The 22,582-nt window shown below is 40.4% G+C and overlaps 1 protein-coding gene across 1 annotated transcript in view; it reads left to right on the top strand.

Annotated features, from left to right (window-relative positions):
* Znf407 (zinc finger protein 407) overlaps nucleotides 1-22,582 on the top strand; it is a 364,962-nt gene that overhangs the window by 141,425 nt on the left and 200,955 nt on the right. Inside the window, exon 4 of the mRNA XM_026783585.1 lies at nucleotides 7,089-7,163. Coding sequence (XP_026639386.1) covers nucleotides 7,089-7,163 — 75 coding nt within the window. The remainder of the gene's footprint in view (nucleotides 1-7,088; nucleotides 7,164-22,582) is intronic.

The following is a 22,582-nucleotide window of genomic DNA, read 5'->3' as shown; positions in this document are numbered from 1 at the left end:
CAGTGGTTGTCCCTTCAGAAGAGGGAAGGGCAGAGGGGGAGTGGAGAGGAAGGAGATGGAGAGAAGAAGCAAGATCAGCTTGCCTTGACAGGAATTGGGGGGGAGATTGGTGGTGGGAAGAGCTTATCTCTTAAAGGGACAGGACACCCAGGTCATAGGGAAGGTCAGCAGAATGATAACAGTATGTACCCACAAAGTCAAATAACATCATGGTAAATATATTTTTAATGTTTTGAATTAATGTGAGAAAATGGATAATGATGAGTGTCTTTATTTGATGCTTTGTTCATACTTTTATTTTTGACCATTTGTGGTTTATTTTGGGAAAAATTGGTCTGTTTCATTTATATATTGTGAATATATTTAATGATGAAAATTAAATTGCTCAGTTTGCCCTAATTTTGTACACCCAATTTGTTGATTTTTATTGAGCAGTACTATTAGTCAGGGGAAATCTCTCAGATTATAAATTATCATGAGAATTAGTGTATCCTTAGCCCTGTTCTTACATATTGCTTAATTTTACTTCTGGGTTATAGTCAATGATGTGGGAATGATTTCTTATTAATACAGAAACTGCCTAGGCCCATTTCATAGGCCAACCCTTAGGTAGGCGGAGAAAACAGAACAGGATGCTGGGAGAAAGAAGCTGAGTCAGTGAGTCGCCATGATTGTCCCACTGCAGACAGCAGATGCAGGTTAAGATCATTCCTGGTAAGCCAGCTTGTGGACTACACAAAATAATAAAAATGGGTTAGATCAATATGTAAGAGCTAGCCAATAAGAGGCTAGAACTAATGGGTCAGGCAGTGATTAAAAAATACAGTTTCCGTGTAATTATTTCGGGGCATAAGCTAAGCTAGCCATGTGGGCGGCCGGGTGCTGGGGATGCAGCCCAGCCGCTCTTATTTCAACAAGTCACATTTTCTCTAGAAATGCATTTTCATAGCTTGGCTTTTTGTTTATTCATGTTCATTCCTGTCTAGACTGGAAATATGCATTTTATGTAGAGAGCCATAATTGTTCTTGTATCCATCCTTCTTCTCTTCCATCACATCTCTTTAAATCTAGGGTCAATATGTGTTAATTTCTTCCTTGTTTTTCCGATGGCAGAGTCTTGTAATTGTTATTCAGTGATCACTATTTAGCAGGTATTGTACAAAGTAACTCCCCCCCCATCTTAGTTATATAAGGTCAGTGTAATTGTCTGAACACTGTAAATTAGGCAGTAGAGGTTTAGTATGATTATTAAACGTTTCCAGGCTGACCTGTGTGGTAAACAGTAGAGCTGGGGTCTTGCTATTACCAAAGAGCTTTTGATTGCAGTTCTCTTGTACCCTTAAATGAATGAACCAAGTCCCATAGGGTTCATAATTTCACATTTCTTGGGGCTTTACCCCAGCATTGCTGAGGTATGAAAACTGTCTTTTCCAGCTTCTGGTAATGTCTAATCTCCAGATGGATAGTCTAAGAGCCTGAGGCTGTGGAGCTCACCACACCCCCACAGGTGCAGAGAAAGGCCCACCTACAGCAGCAGTTGTAGCCAAGGTCAAGCCTTCCAGGTCTTCCCAGCTTAACACACCCTATCAGCAGCACAATTGCAGGACTGAACACAAAGATGCGGATTTTCTAAGTAATACTTTGTAAGTGTGGTGATTTTGCACACTTGCTATGTGTGCTATGACAGTGATATTGGACAGTGCAGTGAGTTTAAGAAATGCTGGTCTTTTCTCCCTGGACTGCGAGTGTTCAGCAGCATGTGCATGACACTGAGTGAGGAGGAAGCTTTACGTAGGCCTTTTGGAGCAGCATTCTTTTCTCCGTGCTGTTTCCTTTACTGGTGAAATTCCTAGGTGCTGTCATGTGTGAACTGCACTTCATTTCAGCTTTTGTACACATTTTAACTCCCAAATGCGTACACTCCGCTTGACTGTGAGTTGAATTCTTTGTCTGACCACCTGTCTCTCTGGTTGAAGCCAAACCCTCTAGTAGATTTTGTTGAGGACCGTGCTAGTGCAGGGTTAGTGCTCCTAGTTCTCTTCTCCTGATGCCAGTTCTTGGGGAGTTTCTCCTCTATCACAGCCCTCCTGTGAAATCCTTTCTTTGCGAGAATGCACATAGCATCCTCAACTTTACCCGTACTAAACGACAGAGCCAGAGTTGGCCTACTGTCTTTCTGCTGGCCTTCCCCTAGTTGCCATGTTTAGATTTGTAATTTTTACTTAAAGGGCCAACATTACTCTGGTTGGAATGATAGAAGTAGTTCACGGTCCATATGTGCTTCAGCTGTAAACACTTTTTTATATTTATTCATTAGCCTTTACCCGCTGGCTACCAGACCTGTTACCTTTTTGGTGACCTTTTTATTTGTAAAAATTAAAAAAGTAAATAATTTGATTGTTGAATCACAGGGCTTTTTACTGAGTGAGACTTGTCCTCTGCCCATCTGTTTGGGAGCTGTGGGGATTCCTGGATAGGTGAGGGCCGATGTCTCACTGGCGTCATCAGGGCCGTGATGTGAGTGAGTGTCAGGGTGCTTGCTGCCCTTAGTGTATGTCAGATACTGTCTTTGAATTCATGAGGGCAGTTGCTTCATAATGTGTCTTTTTCTCAAATGTGGCTTACAGTAACTTCTCCCCTAGAAATATCTTTATCCTTTGGAAGGCCTTGCTCTCTTTGGACTTGGGGTCTATGCAAAGTTGAATCTAGTTATTACTTATATATGAGAAATTTGTGGAGTTAAACATATTAATCTCACAACAGTAGAAGAGTTGGCATGAAGGCGGGCAGCCCTCAGGAGGACACACTGTTAACGGTCTGTCCGCCTGCAGCAGAGAACACGAGGCTCCCGCCTCCAGGTGTAGGTCTGTCTTTTGGTGTGTGCACTTCAGCACTTGCCTTACAAGTTAGTAAGTTAGGAGATGAGCAATTAAAACTGCATTTCAGTTGCTTCTCATATGTTTCTGTGCTCATGATGCTGCATTTACTTTGATAAAGCAGATGGTCATCCATAGCAGTGAATGGAGAGAGTGTTCAACTGTTGAAACCCCAAGCCCTGATGGGAGAGATGTCATCATCTATAATCTAGGAAAACTGCTTCAAAGGGAGAATTAAAATGAGGTTTAGTTCTTGAAAATTGGAGTGTAAATGTTAGTGCTCTACTTATTGTGCTCTGGACACCAAAACCCAGTTGAAGTCATCTGATTTCATGCATTTACAGAGTCTTTTCTTAATCCTACCAACCCAAACCATCATGGCCAAATTAATTAAAGCAAGCTTTTTTATTCCTGTACACAGACTATGTCCCTCTAAGGTAAGATTCAAGAAGTCAGCATTAGATGTGAGCACATGTCATTTTGTCTTTCTGGGTCTGGGTTACCTCATCCAGAATGATGTTTTCTCTAGTCCTGTCCATCTGCCTGCAAATTTCATGAGGTCATTGTTTTTCACTGCTGAGCAGTACTCCATTGTGTAAATGTACCACATTTTTCTTATACATTCTTCGGTTAAAGGGACATGTAGGTTGCTTCCAGGTTCTGGCTATTATGAATAAATCTGTTATGAACATAGTTGGGAAGGGTCCTTGTGGTATGACTGCTTATCCTTTGGATAGATGCCTAAAGTGGTACACGCCAGTAGGAGGCAGGGAGATTACAAGTTTGAGGTCAGCCTGGGCTAATCATATTTTTCAAATAACTTTTTACCCCCCCCCTCTCTCTCTCTCTCTCTCTCTCTGTGTGTGTGTGTGTGTGTGTTAGCACGTGCTTGCCACAGCCTGCTTATCAAGGTCAGAGGACCATTTATGGTAACTGGTTCTCTTTCTACTGCATAAGTTCTTGACAACAATCTCTGTTACTCCTGAGCCATCTTGCTAGCTCCTGCCCCAAATTTTTAAAAAAGAAATTACTTGTTTTCAGATGGTCAGGGTCTTACGAGGCGGACAGCTTAGATAAGGACCTTTCTCCCGATATGGGGTTCATTAGCAGCGGAGGCAGACTTTGGTCTGATATGTCTCTCCTGGTCTTGTGGGCTGCCTTAATGCTGATGACCCCCATTGATTTCTTTTTCTGAGCCTCATTCCTTTCCTTCATTCAGCTTCCTTTTGTGACCTATCTATCAGAACCTACACCTAGTGCCATCCGTCTGTGGTCACCGCTATCCATCGGAGACGTTCCCGCTGTTCTCTTCACAGCTCTCCTTACCCGTGTCTCCTCCAGAGACGGCTACATGTCACCTCCAGGCCTGGTGTCTGTGGGAAGACAGACAGAGAGATTGAGCACACTGCTGTTAAAATGGAAGCCAGATAACACACCTCTGTTTCGATGCCTATAGTGCTTTTACCTACAGAATAAAAGCCAAGGCCTTTATGGTCTACACCACCGTGACTGTTGCCTGCCTGGTCTGCTCTCATTCCCTTCTCCCCATCCTGGCCTCCATGCCTCTTTATGCCAGTGTAGCCCTGGGCCTCCTCTGTATTGTTAGGCAAGCCAGTTCCAGCCCATCAGATGTCTGTGGTGTCTCTTCTCTGAATGGAACCATCACCTTTGCTCATTAAGTGGTAGGGTCTTCATCTTCTCTCAGTTCCTGCTGTGTATTTTCTTCTCCCACTGACATAACTCCCACCATCGCATAAACTGCTTTCTGTTTTCCCTTGTGCCCACCTTCTTCACCTGAACTACATTTCCTAGAGCAAGGGCTTTCATTTGTTCCCATGTTGAACAGAGCTAGCTGCTTAGATCTACTCTTCTCTGCTGTGCCGAGCACTGGTTCTGTGATGAATGTATGAGTGGAAAGTATGCATGCATGATTAGCAGTGCCAGCGAAGGAGCAATATTATAGGCTTTGTGCTAATCTCCCTAGTCTTCTGTTGTGGGTATAAGAAGAAACTTCCATGAAGGCCTGCTGTCACTTCGGTTTTCTGTTTTCTGCAGAACTCACCCAGTACCTGGCACATACAGCTGACAGTTAACATGTTGACATAGAGCTTCAGAGCCCAGAACATGGATGTTGCTTAGCAAGGCATTTCAGCTGGGGCTCTTTTGGAAGGACATTTTCGTTTCTGGTTGTATCTGTGAATTATCCAAAACCAGTAGTCTATTTATGCTGTGGACGGATGATAGGCAATGTTCACACATTTTTTTTTTACAAACTCATAATTATATTGAAACTTTGAACTGCTCATATTTTAAATAGCCAGATATAAGGACTGTCGTGTAAATTACACTGGATGAGCAAATATTTTGCACTTGTACGTAAGCTCAAATTCTAGTCTGCACACATTTTTCATTTCTCCTGAGCTCCTAACGGTACAGTCCCTTTGCAGACTTAGAGCATGTGTCATGTAAGAGTTTCTTCCTGTGAGGTTGTTTTCCTCTGCAGTGGAACATTTTGGTTTGGATTTTTTCTTTTAGACTTTAGCATTCTAATTAATAAATGCTTCTCTATTACGAACACTGCACTGTGGCTTCTGAGTTCAGATCTCTTACCCTGTCCCTGGTCATGGAAATAAGCAGCTTTGGATTTTTAACCTTTGCTCGCTGCTATTAGCTTTATGTTTTTTTAATTCTGGGAAAATGGAGGACACTAGGAAAGTTATGACTTAAATGGACTCCTGTTATTACTGTATTCTTTTTCAGGATATGAAAAATGTTATTTATTCTCTCCAAATCAAGCAGAAACAAATATAGAACATCTTATGCTGTTGCTGTTTGGCTCACCACTTAATATTATCACAGTTTGATTCTTTAAACGTGATTATTATCTTTCCATTATGTTGATTGATGAGATGCCCAAGCTATTCGTCGTCACAAACATCCATCGTCATAGTTGTTATTGCCTACGTATGAAACAGAATGGGTGGTGGTGTCAGCGTATGCACGTTTATTTGAATAACGAAGTCAAGATCATCTAAAATGCAAATATATTATTTTCTCCCTAAACTTCTTTACTATTATATGAAAATAAACACATATATATATTATTTGCAAAAAGTAGATTTTGTGATTCTAGAGACTCCTGATTTTTTGGGGGGGAATCCCCTCTGAGAGGCTGCAGTACTCTGCATTCTTCACTTTGCCCATTTGTGCAAACATGTCCAGATAAATCCAGTGTTTAATGTTAAGAGTCTTATAACATGTCAATTTGATTTGTAGCCTTTTATATCATAGAACGCTAATTAAAATCATATTTTTGCATGTGTCATGCCTTTCATGTACATATGCAAATTGATTCAGTTGCCTTTTAGCTATTAGTAATTAACTTTATGAAGGACAGCTGTAATACATAATTAACAAAAATGTTTGCAAGCCCTTTACACTCAAAGTTACAACAGGAAATTCTCCCCCTCCCTCCACTTTTCAAATTAGCCATTTTTGTCTGATGCTTCAGAATGAGATCTGGTGCTGTTGAGAGTCACACAATCAGTGTGGTGCTGTGAGGAAGGAGGCGCTGTGGAGCTGGAGAGCTTTCTCTCCGTTCCATACAGATGCTGATCAGCCATCGCTTTGTAAATTAAGATAGTGAGTCTGGAGCTACTCTTGTTTACCCCACTTACATTGATATTTTGTTGGCACAAAAGCACATTGGTGTATTTGCATGTGCATGCTGTAGCCATGATAAACATTTATGTCATTTAAAAAACCTTTATTCCAATTACAGCCGTGTTTTTAAAGAAGCCTTATGTAACATACTCTTTTTCTCTTTTATAATCTTTTAAATATTTAATAAAATGACATTTTCTCAAGCCCACTTTATGACTGAAGTGTGAGATTGACTGGGGTCCTGAACATTACACATGCTACCTTTCATTCTTCTTGCTTGCCAGCTGACAGTGGAGGCAGGGCCTAAAGAACCACAGCCATTCCCTTGATCTTGGACATGGCTGGTTTCCCAGACCAGAAGAGGAGCTCAGCAATTTAGGTGCACTCATCTCTTTAACGAAGAGGCACTCTTGTCCAAGAGCTATTCTCTGAGTGTGCCTATGGTGTGCTAATGTATGCCCATACCATAATCAATTTTAAATGCTCTCTATGGATTTCAAGATTATTGTCAAGATATAATTCTATAATTCATTTTCATTTATTTTTTAGGGTTGCTTTTGTAATGAAGAAGCACCTAAATACTCACCTACTAGGCAAACATGGAGTTGGCACCCCAAAAGAAAGGTAATTTTCATTCCTTTGTATTTTGTATGTAATAAGTACAGTTGTTTTGTCTACTTTTAGTTTCGTTTAATGAAATAACTTCTCAGATTTGTGTCAGTGGTTCATCTTGAATTTGTAACTTTCTTCCTGAATGCCATTTATTGTGTCAACTTTCCAGAAAAATGCAGTGGCATGTGGAAGTTTTAAAAACCAAGTAATGAAATACTTGAGAGGTACATTGATATAAACAAAACTATAGAATTGGAAGAATTGACCCTGTTAAACACCTTCATGTATGCTAAAGCAAATGTTTAAAACTAATTACTGGGGTCGAGGTGGGATAAATGAATGTTGTCTTTACTATATTCTTATTTGGGGGCTTTAAAATGACATTTTAGAGTTCTTACTCTAGAACCAAACACAATGCTGATGTTAAAAATAAAATATCCCATGTTATTCTCCAGTTAATACTACAGTTGCCAGGTCATGAAAAACAACGCTACAATTATTGTGCCCTCAGCTTCCTTGGTGGTGTATGGTAATTAGGTCACCATGCAGGCCTAGTCATTGTAGCTGATATCTAGCAGTGTTGGCTGCCAGGGGCGCATCCCTACTCTGATAGCTTCCGTGCTTTGGAAGTGTATTCACTCAACACTTCTAGAAACACCCTCAGCTTACTGGACTGCAGGCTGAGTTTTCAGCCTCCCTCTAAACCCCACGAAAATACTCCAGATTCTATACTCTCCTGAGTGTCAGTCACAGCATGTTGACACCTCTGAAGTCATCCACAAAATAATGATAGTGCCCCTCTTTTTCATCAGTATCTAACATGTCTAATGGCCCTTTCCTAATTAAGATGCTTTCAGTTTCCTTAGCATTAGAGTGTGGTTAGAGACTATGGATACACTCAAATATTGCCGTATTGTGTCTGCCTCCTTTTCACCTGAGCTTCAGTTTCTCATGCTTTTCATTGTTATAGTCAACTTACTTCTGGCTGAAATATACCCAGTTAGCAGATTATTCTTGAAATGTAGAAAATTGTGTACTTTCAGAGGATAATTTGGGATTTGCCAAAAGTATATTTCATACTAGTATTTTTTAAATTATTCATTTTACTTCATTTGTATTAGTATTTTGCCTCGATGTATGTCTGTGAGGGTGTCAGATAGATGTTGGTGTTAGAGACTGTTGTTAGCTGCCATGTGGGTGCTGGAATTGAACCCAAGTCCTCTGCTAGAGCAGTTAGTGTCCTTAACTGCTGAGCCACCTTTCCAGCCCCCCCCCCCCGTACTTAGTATTTGTTCCTTTTGCTTTCACATGAGTTTTTTCAGTCATTCTATAATCCTGCAGAGTACATTATGATTCTTATTTTAGAGCTATAACTTGTAGGAATCAGAAAGATAGAAAAGAATTTGTGTTATTTTTTCTCCCTCAGATCAAAATCACATGTATAATTAATCTTTATATACATATTATTTATGATGCCAACACCTTCAATGAGAAGATACCATGAGTTTGGTTTTTCCATTTAGCTTTCCTATGTTTTGTAGGCGTTTCCTGTTTCCTTAGCTCAGTAGTGTAAATTGATCTAGATAGATGTGGTGGTTCCAGTGAGAATGCCCCATAAACTCAGATATCTGAGTCCTTGTCCCCAGCTGTGGAACTGTCTGGGAAGGATTAGGAGGCATGATCTTGTTGTGTGTCACTTTGAGGTTTCAAAAGCAGCTCTCTTCCCATTTAGTGGTTGGCCCCCACCCCACGCTTTCTACTTACTTGCTGGTGTGTGTGTGTGTGTGTAAGCCTTCAGCTATTTTTCCAGTGCCATGTCTGCCTGCTGCCTTGCTCCCAGGCCCTATGGTCATGGTCGCACCTCTTGAATTTAACCCTGAATGACCTCTATCCTCTATGCTTTGCCTTAGCCATGCTGTCTTATTACTGCAATAAAACAGTGACTTAGCCTCCCAGTGCTAGGACAAATGCCTGAGCTAACCAGCCTATAGAAGGAAACTTGGCTCTGGCTGCTAGTATCCTTTAGATGTTTTTAGCTGGTCATTTGGTTCTGTGCCTCATACGGGGTTGTGCCCAAGTTGGAGGACCTAGAGTGGGAAGGAGATTCAGAAAGGGACTAGATTCCTGCCAGTCAGCCAGGCTGCTTACAGCTTCCACCACCTCTCAGTGTTGTCTTAGGTTGGTTACCAAGATTTAAACCTGTTGCCCACTGGGAACACTGCAGCTTCCTCTGCTGACAAAGCTCATGTGACTTCCTCTCCCATAATGCACTTTGCTTTTGCAGCCATTATACCAGCCTTGTCCAGCAGTGTGAAAATGCTGTAGATATCTGAACAGCTGGCTGCTTTTAAGGGCAATATTCATCTAAACCAGCTATTTTTCTTCCTGCTAAAGAAATATTTAATTCAGATGTGTTTGTGATATTGTCTTTTTTTCCCCTAGCATTGTTGTCTGTAACCATGAATCAGAATTCCTGGAATTAGATTAAATATTATTTTTCAGTGTGCGTCTGTGATTGGAGGAGACCATGGTTAACAATTGTAATGTGGTACAAGGCTCCTCTCTTTTGTCTCTGTGGATTTAAGCATCACAGAACGGTGAGCTTGTTGTACCTTCAGTTAGGGAATAATGTTTGTCGGTTAAGTTAAGATTTTTCTCACTCATTTAAAACATTGTTGCTTTGGCTATAATTTTGCAAGCTTGCTATATTTCAGTATTTCCAGGACAGTATAGTCAGTTTATTTTTTATGTTTGAAATTTGATTCTACTCTCTAATGCATTGTGTATTATGGAAAAATTATGGAAAAATGTAATAGAAATTAACCAAATAGGCTGTAACAATTAAATTAATTTTTGCGTGTAAGTATTTAGGCCTTGTACTCTGATTGATATGTGAAAAAATGATATTTTATTAAAAATAAATCCACATACTTGGGACTATAAAGTTTGATGAACCAATAAATTTGGTCAATATGACTAACTTTTGAAGAAAAAAACCCAATTCTTTTAGATACTCTGAATACAGCTTTCTTAAAAATCCAATATTTGAACCTAAATTTGCATTAATGTACCTTAAGGTAATATAACATACTATTTGCGATATATTTTACACTTAAATATAATCAACTGAATATTGCCATATCTAGCTCATTTTTAAATAATAAACCCCAATTATTTTTCAAGTCCATTCTAAAGTAATCCCTGTTTTAAATGAGTGTTAATCTCTGTTATTCAAGTGAACAAAAATGCCTTATAATGCTTTGGTTTCACTCATCTTGAAGATGAGCTTCTTTACAAGTATAAAAATAAGTGCAGCCAGGACTAGTGTGTTTCCTGTGAGTATCAGGTCTGTGCAGTACAGTGCTTAAAATCAGCAGGTTTTGAACAGTGGGACAGATAGGAGAGGTATGTTTTGTCTAGGAGTCCTGTCTGCTTCTTTGATTTTTGTATGTCTTTGAGTGTGTGAGTGAGTGTGTGTGTGTGTGTGTGTGTGTGTGTGTGAGTGTGTGTGAGTGAGTGTGTGAGTGTGAGTGTGTGTGTATGTGTTATATACTGTGAGGAAATATCCTTGCTGGTAGAACCTTTTCAACAATACTTAAGGCACCACTGCGCCACTTTGATATTAAAAGATTGTAAATTATATAATATATAATAAACCATAAGGGTTAAATGATTTTGTGGACAGAGAAAATGCCCTTGCAATTTAATATTGATTATCTAGACCATAATCTATGTCTGTTTTAGGGAAACCATGTTTGGAAGATGTCAGCACAGCAGTGTGTTGTTTCTACTCTGGGTGGAAGGCAAATGTGCCTTGATAGTGTTGGCCTCTCTTTCATTGGGATTTGAGATTTGGGGCTAGCTGTCATTTGTAAAAAGTTAGGACCCACTGGGTGTAATTAAGGTTATTTGAATGTGTATGGATAGGCGCTCTTTCCTACATCAAGGGCATCTTATCAGAAGGTATGACTTCCTCCTGCAGCAACCATTACCCCTGAAGGCAATGCCTCAGGGAGAGAGGGGCCTCATGGACCCCCTCCTCCATTCATGCAGTAATATTGATGGGTTCCATTTTGCACAAGTTCAGTGAAGGTAAACTGTTCATCTCAGTTAGGGTTTCTATTGTTGTGAGAGATGCCATGACCACAGCAACTGTCATAATGGAAAACAATTGGGCGGCTTACATTTTTACAGGTTTAGTTCGTTATCATCTTGGTGTGACATGGTAGTGTGCAGGCAGACATGGTGCAAGCAAAAGAAGTAGTCTGTCTCGCTGGGTATGCGTGAGCATAGGAGACCAGAGTTGGTGCCATTCTCTTTGGGGGCCATTTTCTTTCAAACCACCCCACTGTTGTTGTTTTTCAAGACGGGTGTCTCTGTGTAATCCTGGCTGTCCTGGAACTTACTCTGTAGACCAGGCTGACCTTGAACTTAGATTTCTGCCTACCCCTTAGGACTGCCTGGCTTTTTTATTGTTGATTTTAATGTATTAGACTTTCCCAAGTAGGGAGCCTCACCTGAATAGTCTCGTGATCACCTTAACTGATGTGGGAAAGCCCATTCCAGTTATGGGCAGCACTTTGAGGCAGCAGCTCCTTTGAAAGGGTATTTCAGAAGGAGGCTTTTCTTGATTAGGTCTTGGTGCTCAGCTAATGAGCTCTGTTTTGTTGCTGCTCCTGACTCCTTCTCTGATAGTAGGACCACCCTTTCTTTTTTTGGTTTTTTTGTTTGTTTGTTTGTTTGTTTTGAGATAGGGTTTCTCTGTAGCTTTTGGTGCCTGTCCCGGAACTAGCTCTGTAGACCAGGCTGGCCTCAAACTCCCAGAGATCCACCTGCCTCTGCCTCCTGAGTGCTGGGATTAAAGGCATGCGCCTCCACCACCTGGCAGGACCAGCCTTTCTAAGCTTTATTGTGGAATAGGGACTAACAGCTGTCCAGTAATATTCAGGGCTTCAGAACTAGGTTGGAACTCCTGAGCATCTACCCCTGTGACCTGAGTCTGCTGGTGTGTGCCTTTGTTCCACCCCACAACCCCTGCAGAGAGACAGCTATTCTAGAACTACTCAGACTCAGAGAAACCCAGCCTCAAGGATGGAGTACTGGTTTCTAAGCAGTTAGGTGTGATTTTTAAAGATTTTGTGTGGGGGATTTTTTGTTTTTCTGCTTGCTTTTATTTTTTACTTTTATATGTGTCTGTTCCCTCACCCCCCTTTCATAAAAGTTTGTGTTTGGGGTGTGAGCATTATGGAGTGTTTGAGGTATAGATATGACATTGGAGGGTTTGGGGTGTGGATGTGACCTTGTGGAGTCTCTGGAGTGTAGATGTTACCCTGTGGAGTCTTCAGGGTATGGATTTGACCCTTGGAGTCTCTGGGGTGTGGATGTGACCCTGTGAAAGGTTTGGAGTGACTTCCTTGGTTCCTTCCTTTTTTCTTCTTCCCTTCAGAAAGTTTGCATGTTAATATAGTGGAAAGGTATCTTTTCCTGTTTTATTTTTCACAATTTGTTGTGCTACTATTTTACGTGAAATATCAAGGTGCCATGCAAAACAAAACTCGTGTTGACATGCTTTTCCCGTGGGTTTTGTGATCATTAAACTATTTCTATTGGTACTTTAGATTGTTTAGGAATGTTGCCACTCTTTGAAAGAAACAATACATTTTTAGAAAATAAATGACCTACAGAACAGTGGACCTACAGCTTCTTGTTAGAAAAGGTCTTACTTGTCGTGTATGGTTTTACTCCCTTTAAATTATGCTTATCACTTTATTGTCCATTTTAAAATAATAGCTTGGGTTTGATTGAGCAGTTCACCTGTGTCTATTTTGATTTATTAGAAGATAGTTTCGCTCTCTCAATATTTACATGGTAGATGAACGGTTTTATTGGAAGTAGGCTGGTTGTTCTCATACGGATGTTTTGATTCTTTACTTCCTGACTGCTGTAACTGTGGTTGTCACTTCACAGACTCTCCAATTTCTGTCACCGCTCCCTCTGTCTCCTCTGATTTCCTTTCTTTCTGTTGTTTGCAATCAGTATTTATTTTCTTTTTTAAAGCTACGTACACAAGTTAATTTAGGAAAAATAAAATGTTTATGGACTCCTGTCAGTGTTAAAAATACTTACAGAAGACATCTCTGTTGTGGCAAAGTGGAAGACAACATGCCTGCTCTCCCAGTCTGGCTTAATGGAACAAGTAAGGCACTTTCCACATTCTAGTGACTTGATGGAGCTTTGCCTGTTTCCAGGTTCCCTTCTTCTGTCTTCACATGTCTTCATCTGTGGGTAGTTAGGACTAAGTAATAGTCCCTGATGGTGTGACCCAGTAGTTTTATGAAAAAGGAGGTTTTAATTGAAAGGAAACCTTGTAACATGAGGGCCTGCTTGTTCTGTTTCTGTCCTGCCCTGTTCCCACAGCCGTTAGTCCCAAAGAAAATTATACAGAGGTCTACATAAGTTTTAACTGATTGGCCCTTTAGCTCAGGCTTTGTATTAGCTCTTATAACTGTTCTCATTGACCCACCTCTACTTCCTGTTTCGTTGTACCGCTTATACTTCCTGCTTGGCTACTGGTCAATCAGCGTTTATTTAAAATGTAATTGACAAAATATAGAATTGTCCCACACCAAAACCTGGTGAATCATTTCTCAGTAGAATGATGGATGTCATAGCATTCATCTGAAGCAAATGTTGTTCTAATGAAAGATTGGCTTCTGCATTTTGATGGGGTCAGTCAGAAGTTTATTTAGGCGCATGTGGATAGAGACACACAAAGTCACCCTGTCAAAGTTTGGGATTGTATTGGTCATGCCTACAGTCTGTTTTCCTTGGATGTACTACTGCAGTTTGCTCTTTCCTGGTGTCTGCTGTGTAAGTTTCCCCGTTGAAAGCTAGCACAAGTGTCAGTGGCTCATCATGTCCAAATTCCACATGGCTCCAGGGTCTTAGCATAGAGTTCAAGGTTGGCATCAGCTGGACACATCCTGCCCCACATTGTGTGCTGGACCACACATGCCACCATGCTGGGCTTTGCACTATTCATTTCTTAAAGTTTTTTATGTTTTTCTTTATTATTATTGTTGTTATTGTTATTATTGCTAAAAGCTGGTTTCTTTCACTATACTGTTTTTTTCCCTTTGTCCTATAGATTTGTTTTTACATTATAATTATTATGATAATGACTTAAATTTACGAAAGTTTCAAAAAATAACATGAAATCAACTTTGTTGTTAATTCAGTATTTGGTCTGCTATTGATTAGAATATTATATCTTGCCTGCAAGACTCGGGAAGGTGATTTCTCTTTGGTCTCTATTCTAGGAGATGTTGTGCTTTCCTGTGATGATTTGTCGTTTTACTTGGGTACTAGCGAATCGTGTATGTAATTGCGTTTTCCTCTTTGTGTTACTGCTGGGAAGCTTAGGCCCTAAACTGAGACCCATCTCAAGCACGTGCAAAGGACTTCAGGGAGTGGCATGTATTTACTGCTGTTATTTCCAGTCTCATTTTTTTCTTGCTTCTTATGAGGAAGTCCCATTTATGTGAATGATATATTTTAACAAGCTCACATAAATCAAAACCCCCATAACTCAGAAGTATTGCAATAGGAACTTGTAAAGTTAAGTCAATACTTTCCTGCAAGTTCATGTATCTTTAGCCCCTTGGTTTTCTGTCTCTCTCTTGAGTACTGTACATCCCTATTAGATACTTTTAGAAAATGTCTTTTTTTCATATCAAATGAAAACTGTTTGTGCACTTTAAGGTACAGCTTCCCTCCTGTAGTTCCGAATGTTCTCTTGCTCCTAAGGTGTCTGTGGAGCTGGTATGTGTTTACCAGCTAACAGCAGTATTGCTTCTCATTTATCGCAGTCACTTGCTCATTGTATCAGAAACTCTTCCTCTTTATTATATTCTGGTTATGATACACAAATAATCGGGTGTTTCTAAGAAGGATGGAGGCTTTCTTTGTCCCAGAAACGAAGAGTTACTCAAAGTCAGTAGCTTTTGGGATCTTAAGAATTTTTAAAAATTGATTGACTGCAGCAGGGTGAATTTAGAGAGAAGTTAGAGATGCTCGTAAGTGGAAGACCAAGAGAGAGAGGCAGGAGAGAGGCATCGCTGGATAGCAAGGAGGGGTCCAGTGATACAGGGTTTGTCAAGATGCTAGTCTGGAGATTTTTCACAGCCTTACTGCAGAAGCTAGGCTGGGGGATGGGGCAAAGATGGGCTGGGTCAGCCAGTGGCAGCTACCCAGCGTCCAGGAACCTCTTCTCAGCCACAGCCACTTTCTCATGGTAGCTTTCAGGCAGGATGCTCATTTAGGAGAAAAAGATACAGATGCAGGACTGTCTTTTTGCTACACTTCCCCGTTCCTTTTCCTGTTCTCATCAGTCCTACTGGGAATAGAACATTCTTGCTGCTTTAAAAGAACGCTTGTGGTCCTAGTCATAAGACTTTGTTAGTATTTTGTCACATCTAAAAGATGTCAGTCTCTCCTCTGTCCCCATGGGCCTTGTTTTGGACTTGATGGGCAGAAGATGTGTACAAGGAGAGAGGAGGCTCTGCTGCAGTGAAGTGGTGAGCTAGTCCAGGGAACTGTGGGCGGGGCCCTTGAGGAGCTCCCTTGAGGGGGCTGGGGTGGTGGTGGGGGGGGCTGCCTTGTAAATGATCTTAGCCTTGTAGCAGTTTAAGGGAAGTGCATTGAGAGCTCTAGGATGCCCATGGTTCAGTGTTTTCTTGGTTTAGAGAGCCCTGGGCTGCCCGGGGGCCTTGGGGAAGACTTGGAGGGGGAGTAAAGGATGATGCCTTAGTAAATGCTTAGCAAGGAAAGTGTTCCAAGGGGGTGGACGAGGGTTTGGAATACGAGAGTTGGTTGGATTCTGGCAAAGAGGACCGTGACTGCTGCTGTGTCCTGCACGTTCCCAGCTGAGCTGTAACTGACAGTGCTGAGTCCGGCCTTAAGGAAAAACATTTGGATGGTGGCTTGGCACTACGTGCAAACATCTCTGTTGAACCCCATCCTTGTCCTGGGCTATTGCCTGGTCATTCCGTGACTCTCATCATGATGCAGATTCCATTTGAGAGCCTTATCATTCATTGGTAATATTTGTCAAACATTCCTTCTTTTCCCTCTCTGACTCTCTCTGTTTTCTCTAAGATGCCCACCCAACATTCACAGCTACTGGCTTGTCACTTTTATCATGTCTGGAGATCATGGTCCATCTTGTTGAGTCTCCTGCTTATTCTTTCTTTAGCTGATCTTTCTCATCACCTTCTCACGGAACACTATAGAATGAAGAGTGTGTGTGTTTATGTATATGTTTGTTTATCTTTAATTTTTTTCATCTCTTGTCTCCCCCCAAAGAAACCCAAAATTGTAATACTGCAGTAATAATTGTTATTCTATACTCCTTTATTGATTTTTTTCAAGCCATTGTTTTATCGGTCAGAATGATCGAGATATTTTTCACGGGATTCTCGAGACTAGTAGTGCCGCTAATGTAAGAGTGTAAAGAGTGTTTTTAACTTTTAAAGACTGTGTTCTACCAGCTGGCGTCTCAGTTTTTTTGTCATTCATTTCTCTAATTTCACTTAACTTAGAATGCAGGCTTATACATCTGGACCTGGTGAAATAGGCCTGCAACGCCTTTCTTTGATTCTCAACCACTGCCAGGACTAAGGAGAACCAAGGCCTGTATGTTTACTGCAGTCTTCCATTATGCCCACCCATCAACGTGGGAATCCTTTCATTTCGCAGCTGCTTCTGGGTAGTTTACTGAAAACGTCCTAAGCAAAGTTTTTCCCAAGACATTTCCAGGAAACACAACTTTTCAAAGTAATTTTTATGAACTTGTATCAAGGCAATTTGACCATTCATTTAAACCAATGAAAAACTTTATTTCTTTAATCTGAAGTGCCATGATGGAAAAAAAATGAAGTGTTTTCAAGGTTATTTCTTCAGATGGCCTCTTCACACTCCAGTTCTTGTTACTAGATCAACTTGCATGATCTGTTGTGAGCTTAGGGTGCAGGGATCCTATACCTAGTGTTTATAGGAATGTCAGATGCCATTGGTGTCTGTAGCAGACTCTGACCGTGGTGTCGTCCTAACATTCCACGAGCAGCTCTTTCATTTCAGTGACCTTTCCTCCTGTTGGCAATATTTTTTTCAGGTGTGTGACTTGTGTTTACCCTGCATCTGTTTAACTCTGTATTATGGTGCCTGTCTAAAACATCTGATGGTCTAACAAAGAGCTGATGGCCAATAGCAAGGCAGGGGCAAGGATGGGCGGGGCTGACAGGCAGAGAGTACAAATAGAAGGAAAACAAAGAGAAGGAAGAGCAAGAGAATAAAGAGAGGAAGACTTGGAGGGCCAGTCACCCAGCTACACTCAGCAAGCCAACGAGGAAGAAGCAAAGAAAGGCATAGAGAAACAGAAAAAGATAGAAGCTCAGAGGCAAAAGATAGTTGTGATAATTTAAGATAAGAAAAGCTGGCAGGAAACAAGCCAAGCTACGGCCAGGAATTTGTAAGTAAGAACAAGTCTCCTTGATTTCTTAGGGAGCTTGTTGGTGGCCCCTCAAAAAGCCAAAAGAGTAAAATTTCACACAACATACTCAATTCCAGGAGACTTGTAACATTGCTTGGTAGTTATTAGACATTAGAACCTACTCATTGCATTATACAAAATCAGTATTTATTAAGGTGAAAAGTCAAATATTGTTAATTTCAGATGAATTAACAACGTTTACATAGAAATATTTCTCGCTTGATACAAGAGTCTAAAAAATCTGCTTTCCAGGAATGCATTTCCATATCCATTGCCAAGGGTTTTAGCTGAATTGTGTCCCTCCCCCACTCTCTCGTCCATTCCCTTCCTTCCTTCCTCCCCCCTCTCCCTTTTCCCTCCCTCTCCCATGTGTGTCTGTGTATGTATGAGTGTGAACAGCATTGTCTTAGGTACTGCATCAGGTACTGAACTCAGTATGGAGGGAAAGCTGTGTTGAAAGCCAGCTTCCATTGTTGCCCAGGGGTAATTGATGTGCACAGTAAATTATTTTCAAAACTCGAGTTCTGTGTGGCTTTTCCTAGATTTACTTTCTAAATATTATTTTACTGCTTAGGAGGCTAGTGTGCTTCTTTAAGAATGACCCGCACGTTGGTTACAAGGGAGATGATTCATTTTAAGACATGCCAATGTTTCCTACCCAAGGTACAGTTTTATGTAGTCTAAGTTGTAATTTGCTGCCGCTGCATGACAATTACCATGCACACTAGTATGTATGTAAGTCTGCCTTGCTGTGCTTTCTTTCCCTCCACTCTCCTCCTACCCCTCCCTCCCTTCCCTCTGCCCCTCTCCCAATCCACTCCTCCTCTGTTTCTGTTCTAAAGGGGCGGGTCTCCCCACAGGGGAATCAACAAAGCATGACATATCAAGTTGAGGTAGAACTAACTGCTCCCCCTGTGTTAATGCAAGACTAGGCAACCCAGTATGGGGAATAGCGCTGCATGTTTCTTAATGAGTTACCATTGTGTGTTCTCCAGGAATGGTGGTCTAGGCTCTAGGCCACACTCCTACTGTTTCTGCAGGCTGTTGTGATATTAATGTAAACATATAGGTATAAAATTATAAGACATAGTATATAGGTATGACTTTTATAATTTAAAAAATTTTTGTTTTTGAATAAAATGATTGAAGAAGTTTACATTTGCTAAGGTCTAAATATATGTTACTCTCTTCCTTTCAGGAAAATATGGTGAAACGGGTTATAGGAAATAGCAGGTTCAGTATAACTCATATAGAATGGTTTTAATTTAAAATAGATCAAGTTTTCTGGGATTTTTGTTTGTTTGAGACAGGGTTTCTCTGTATGACTCTGGCTGTCCTGGAACTTATTTTGTAGACCAGATTGGCTTCAAACTCAGAGGTCCACCGGCCTCTACCTCCCTGAGTGCTTGGATTGAAGGCTTGCGCCACCACCACGAGGAGCAAGCGAATAAATTTATTTGTTTACAAATAAATTGAATTTTTATTAGCATTTATCATGTGATGGGATTGAAGGCATGCACTACACCATGAGGAGCAAGTGAATAAAATTTATTTATTTACAAATAAATTGGATTTCTATTAACATGTATCATTCAGAGTAAAGTATTTCATTATAATATTTCCAAGTATGCATTTAATTTAATCATACTTTCTCCTGGTCCACTCTTTATTATATGCGGTCCCTTCTCTCAGCCCTTTTCTAAGTTCCCTTGGCACATCCCTAGCAGTCCATTTTCTTTGTGTCTGTCATAGAAACATGGATTAGCTTTTGTGGGGCTGACGCGTTTTACTGGCCATGATGCTTTCCAGTTCCACCCAATTTCCCACAATAACATTGTTCCATTCTTGCGTGTGCTAATACGTAGTTGTGTATGTGCACACCATTGTGTTCATCTGCATACGGCTATGCCGATTTTGGCTGCTTTCCTTATAGACCTAGGAGCTCTATTTTTAGAGCTTTTTAAATATTTTTACAAATTCTATTTCATGTGTATGAACATGTGCCATGTCCCTGGTTCCCATGACGGCCAGAAGGTTGCATTGCATCTACTGGAGCTGATGCTACAGATGCTTGTGAGCCTCCACAAGGTTGATGGGAGTTGGACTTGGTCTCCATGCAAACACAAGTGCTGTGAACCTCTGAACCTTCTGTCCAGCTCCATATTTCTAGATTTCTTTTGAGGAGTCTCCATAATGATTTCCATAATGGCTGTGCTAAAGTAATTCCTACTTCACTGAGTGTGGCACCAACCCCAGCAGTATCTGCTTTCAAAATGACAGCCATTCATGTGGGGGAGGTGCAGTCTCAGAGTAAGTTTTCATCTGCCTCCTGGGTAAAGTGTGTAACTTTCTTTTTCATTTATTTTTGCCTGTTTGTCCTTCTTCATTTGAAGTTCGAAACAATCCCCATTTATTGACTGAATTTCTTGCTAATTTCTTGTAGACTTTCGGGCATTTCAGGTTTTCTTTATATATATTTTTAAAATTGTTTTTATTGAGTCTATATTTTTCTCTGATCTCCCCTCCCTGCCTCCCCTTCCCCTTCCCCCTTCTCTCAAGGTCTGCACGCTCCCAATTTACTCAGGAAATCTTTTCTTTTTTCTACTTCCCATGTAGATAAGATCCATGTATGTCTCTCTTAGAGTCCTCATTGTTGTCTAGGTTCTCTGGGATTGTGATTTGTAGACTGGTTTTCTCTGCTTTATATTTTAAAACCACTTATGAGTGAGTACATGTAATAATTGTCTTTCTGTGTCTGCGTTACCTCACTCAAAATGATATTTTCTAGCCCAATCCATTTGCCTACAAATTTCAAGATTTTTTTCTGCTGTGTAGTACTCCATTGTGTAAATGCACCACATTTTCCTTATCCAATCTTCGGTCCAGGGGCATTTAGGTTGTTCCAGGTTCTGGCTATGACAAACAAAGCTGCTATGAACATAGTTGAGCCCGTGTCCTTGTAGCACAATTGAGCAGCCTTTGGATATATACCTTAAAGTGTTATTGCTGTGTCTTGAGGAAGGTTGTTTCCTAATTTTCTGAGAAATCACCACACTGACATCCAAAGGGGCTGTACTACCTTGCACTCCCACCAGCAATGCAGAAGTGTTCCCTTTACCCCACAACCTCTCCAGCATAAGTTGTCATCAGTTTTTGATCTTGGCCGTTTTTATAGGTGTATGATGGAATCTTAGAGTTGTTTTGATTTACATTTCTTTGATGACAAAGGATGTTGAGCATTTCCTTAAGTGTCTTTCAGCCATTTTAGATTCCTCTGTTGAGAATTCTCTGTTTAGGTCTGTACTCCATTTTTTTAAAATTGGATTATTTGGTTTTTTGATGACCAATTTCTTGAGTTCTTTGTATATTTTGGAGATCAGACCTCTGTCTGATGTGGGGTGGGTGGAGATCTTTTCCCATTCTGTAAGCTGTCGTTTTGTCTTGTTGACCATGTCCTTTGTGTTACAGAAGCTTTTCTGTTTCAGGAGGTCCCATTTATTAATTGTTTCTCTCAGTGTCTGTGCTGCTGAGGTGATATTTAGAAAGTATTCTCTTGTGCCAATGTGTTCAAGTGTGCTTCCCTGGTTCTTTTTTATGAGATTCAGTTTGGTTGGCTTTATATTGAAGTCTTTGATCCATTTGGAGCTGCATTTTGTGCATGGTGATAGATAGAGATCTATTTTCATTCTTCTACATGTTGATATCCAGTTATGCAAGCAGCATTTGTTAAATATGCTTTTTCCCCCCATTTCATATCTTTTGCTTCTTTGTCAAAAATCAGGTGTTAGTAGGTATGTGGATTGATACCCGGGTCTTTGATTCGGTTCCATTGGTCCTCCTGTCTGTATTTTATGCTAATACCAGGCTGTTTCCAATACTGTAGCTCTTTAGTAGAGTTTGAAGTCAGGGATTGTGATGCCTCCAGAAGTTCTTTTATTGTACAGGATTGTTTTGGCTATCTTGATGTTTTTTTTCTTTTCCGTGTGAAGCTGAGTACCATTTTTTCAAGGTCTGTGAAGAATTTTGCTGGGTATTGCATTGATTTTGGTAAGATTGCCATTTTTACTGTGTTAATTATGCCTTACCAAGAGCATGGGAGAGCTTTCCACTTTCTGGTGTCTTCTTCAATTTTTTTTTCTTCAAAGATTTAAAGTTCTTGTCATACAAGTCTTCCATTTGTTTGGTTAGAGTTACTCCGAGATATTTTAGGCTATTTGTGACTGTTGTGAAAGTTGAGTTTTCTCTAATTTCTTTCTCAGCCTATTTAGCATCTGTGTACAGGAGTGTTACTGATTTTTTTTTTTTAGTTGATCTTGTATCCTGCTACATTACTGAAAGCATTTATGAGTTGTGGAAGTACTCTGGTAGAAATTTTGGGTGATTCTCACTACCTTTTCTCAGTCAAGTTGTGTTCTGTAGGTGGCTTTCACAGATCTATGTTCATTGTTTTGCAAATGTTAGTGACAGATAGTTTTCATTTGCCCAACATAGCTTCTTGTATAGCTTTACTTGTAGGGAAATCTTTGTATTTCTTAGATAGCTACAGACTTGTCCTTTTAATAACTTAGTTTGAAAATTTTGGAAATTAAAAGTAGTGTGTATATATTTGGTAGTATTATTTTGTGTTTCTTTGTTTTCAAAATAAACATAAACCAAAAATACAAACTCACTCTGAATTCCATGAGCCCTGAGGGAAGGGATTTGGTGGAGACATCACATTTAGGACTCAGCGTTCTGAGGTCTCTCACTCTGCACATTGTCCTGTGTGGGTCTCTGGATTTGCTCTCATCTGCTGCAGGGGGAAGCTTCTCTTGGTGGGTGAGGAAAACCCTGATCTATGGGGACAACAGAATTTTGCTCTATGTTCCTTTAGCTTTGTGTC

The sequence above is a fragment of the Microtus ochrogaster genome, chromosome 18 (assembly GCF_000317375.1).
Source record: "Microtus ochrogaster isolate Prairie Vole_2 chromosome 18, MicOch1.0, whole genome shotgun sequence".
Taxonomy (NCBI): domain Eukaryota; kingdom Metazoa; phylum Chordata; class Mammalia; order Rodentia; family Cricetidae; genus Microtus; species Microtus ochrogaster.
The sequence above is the reverse complement of the archived record's forward strand: the minus strand, read 5'-3'. Positions and strand labels throughout refer to the sequence as shown.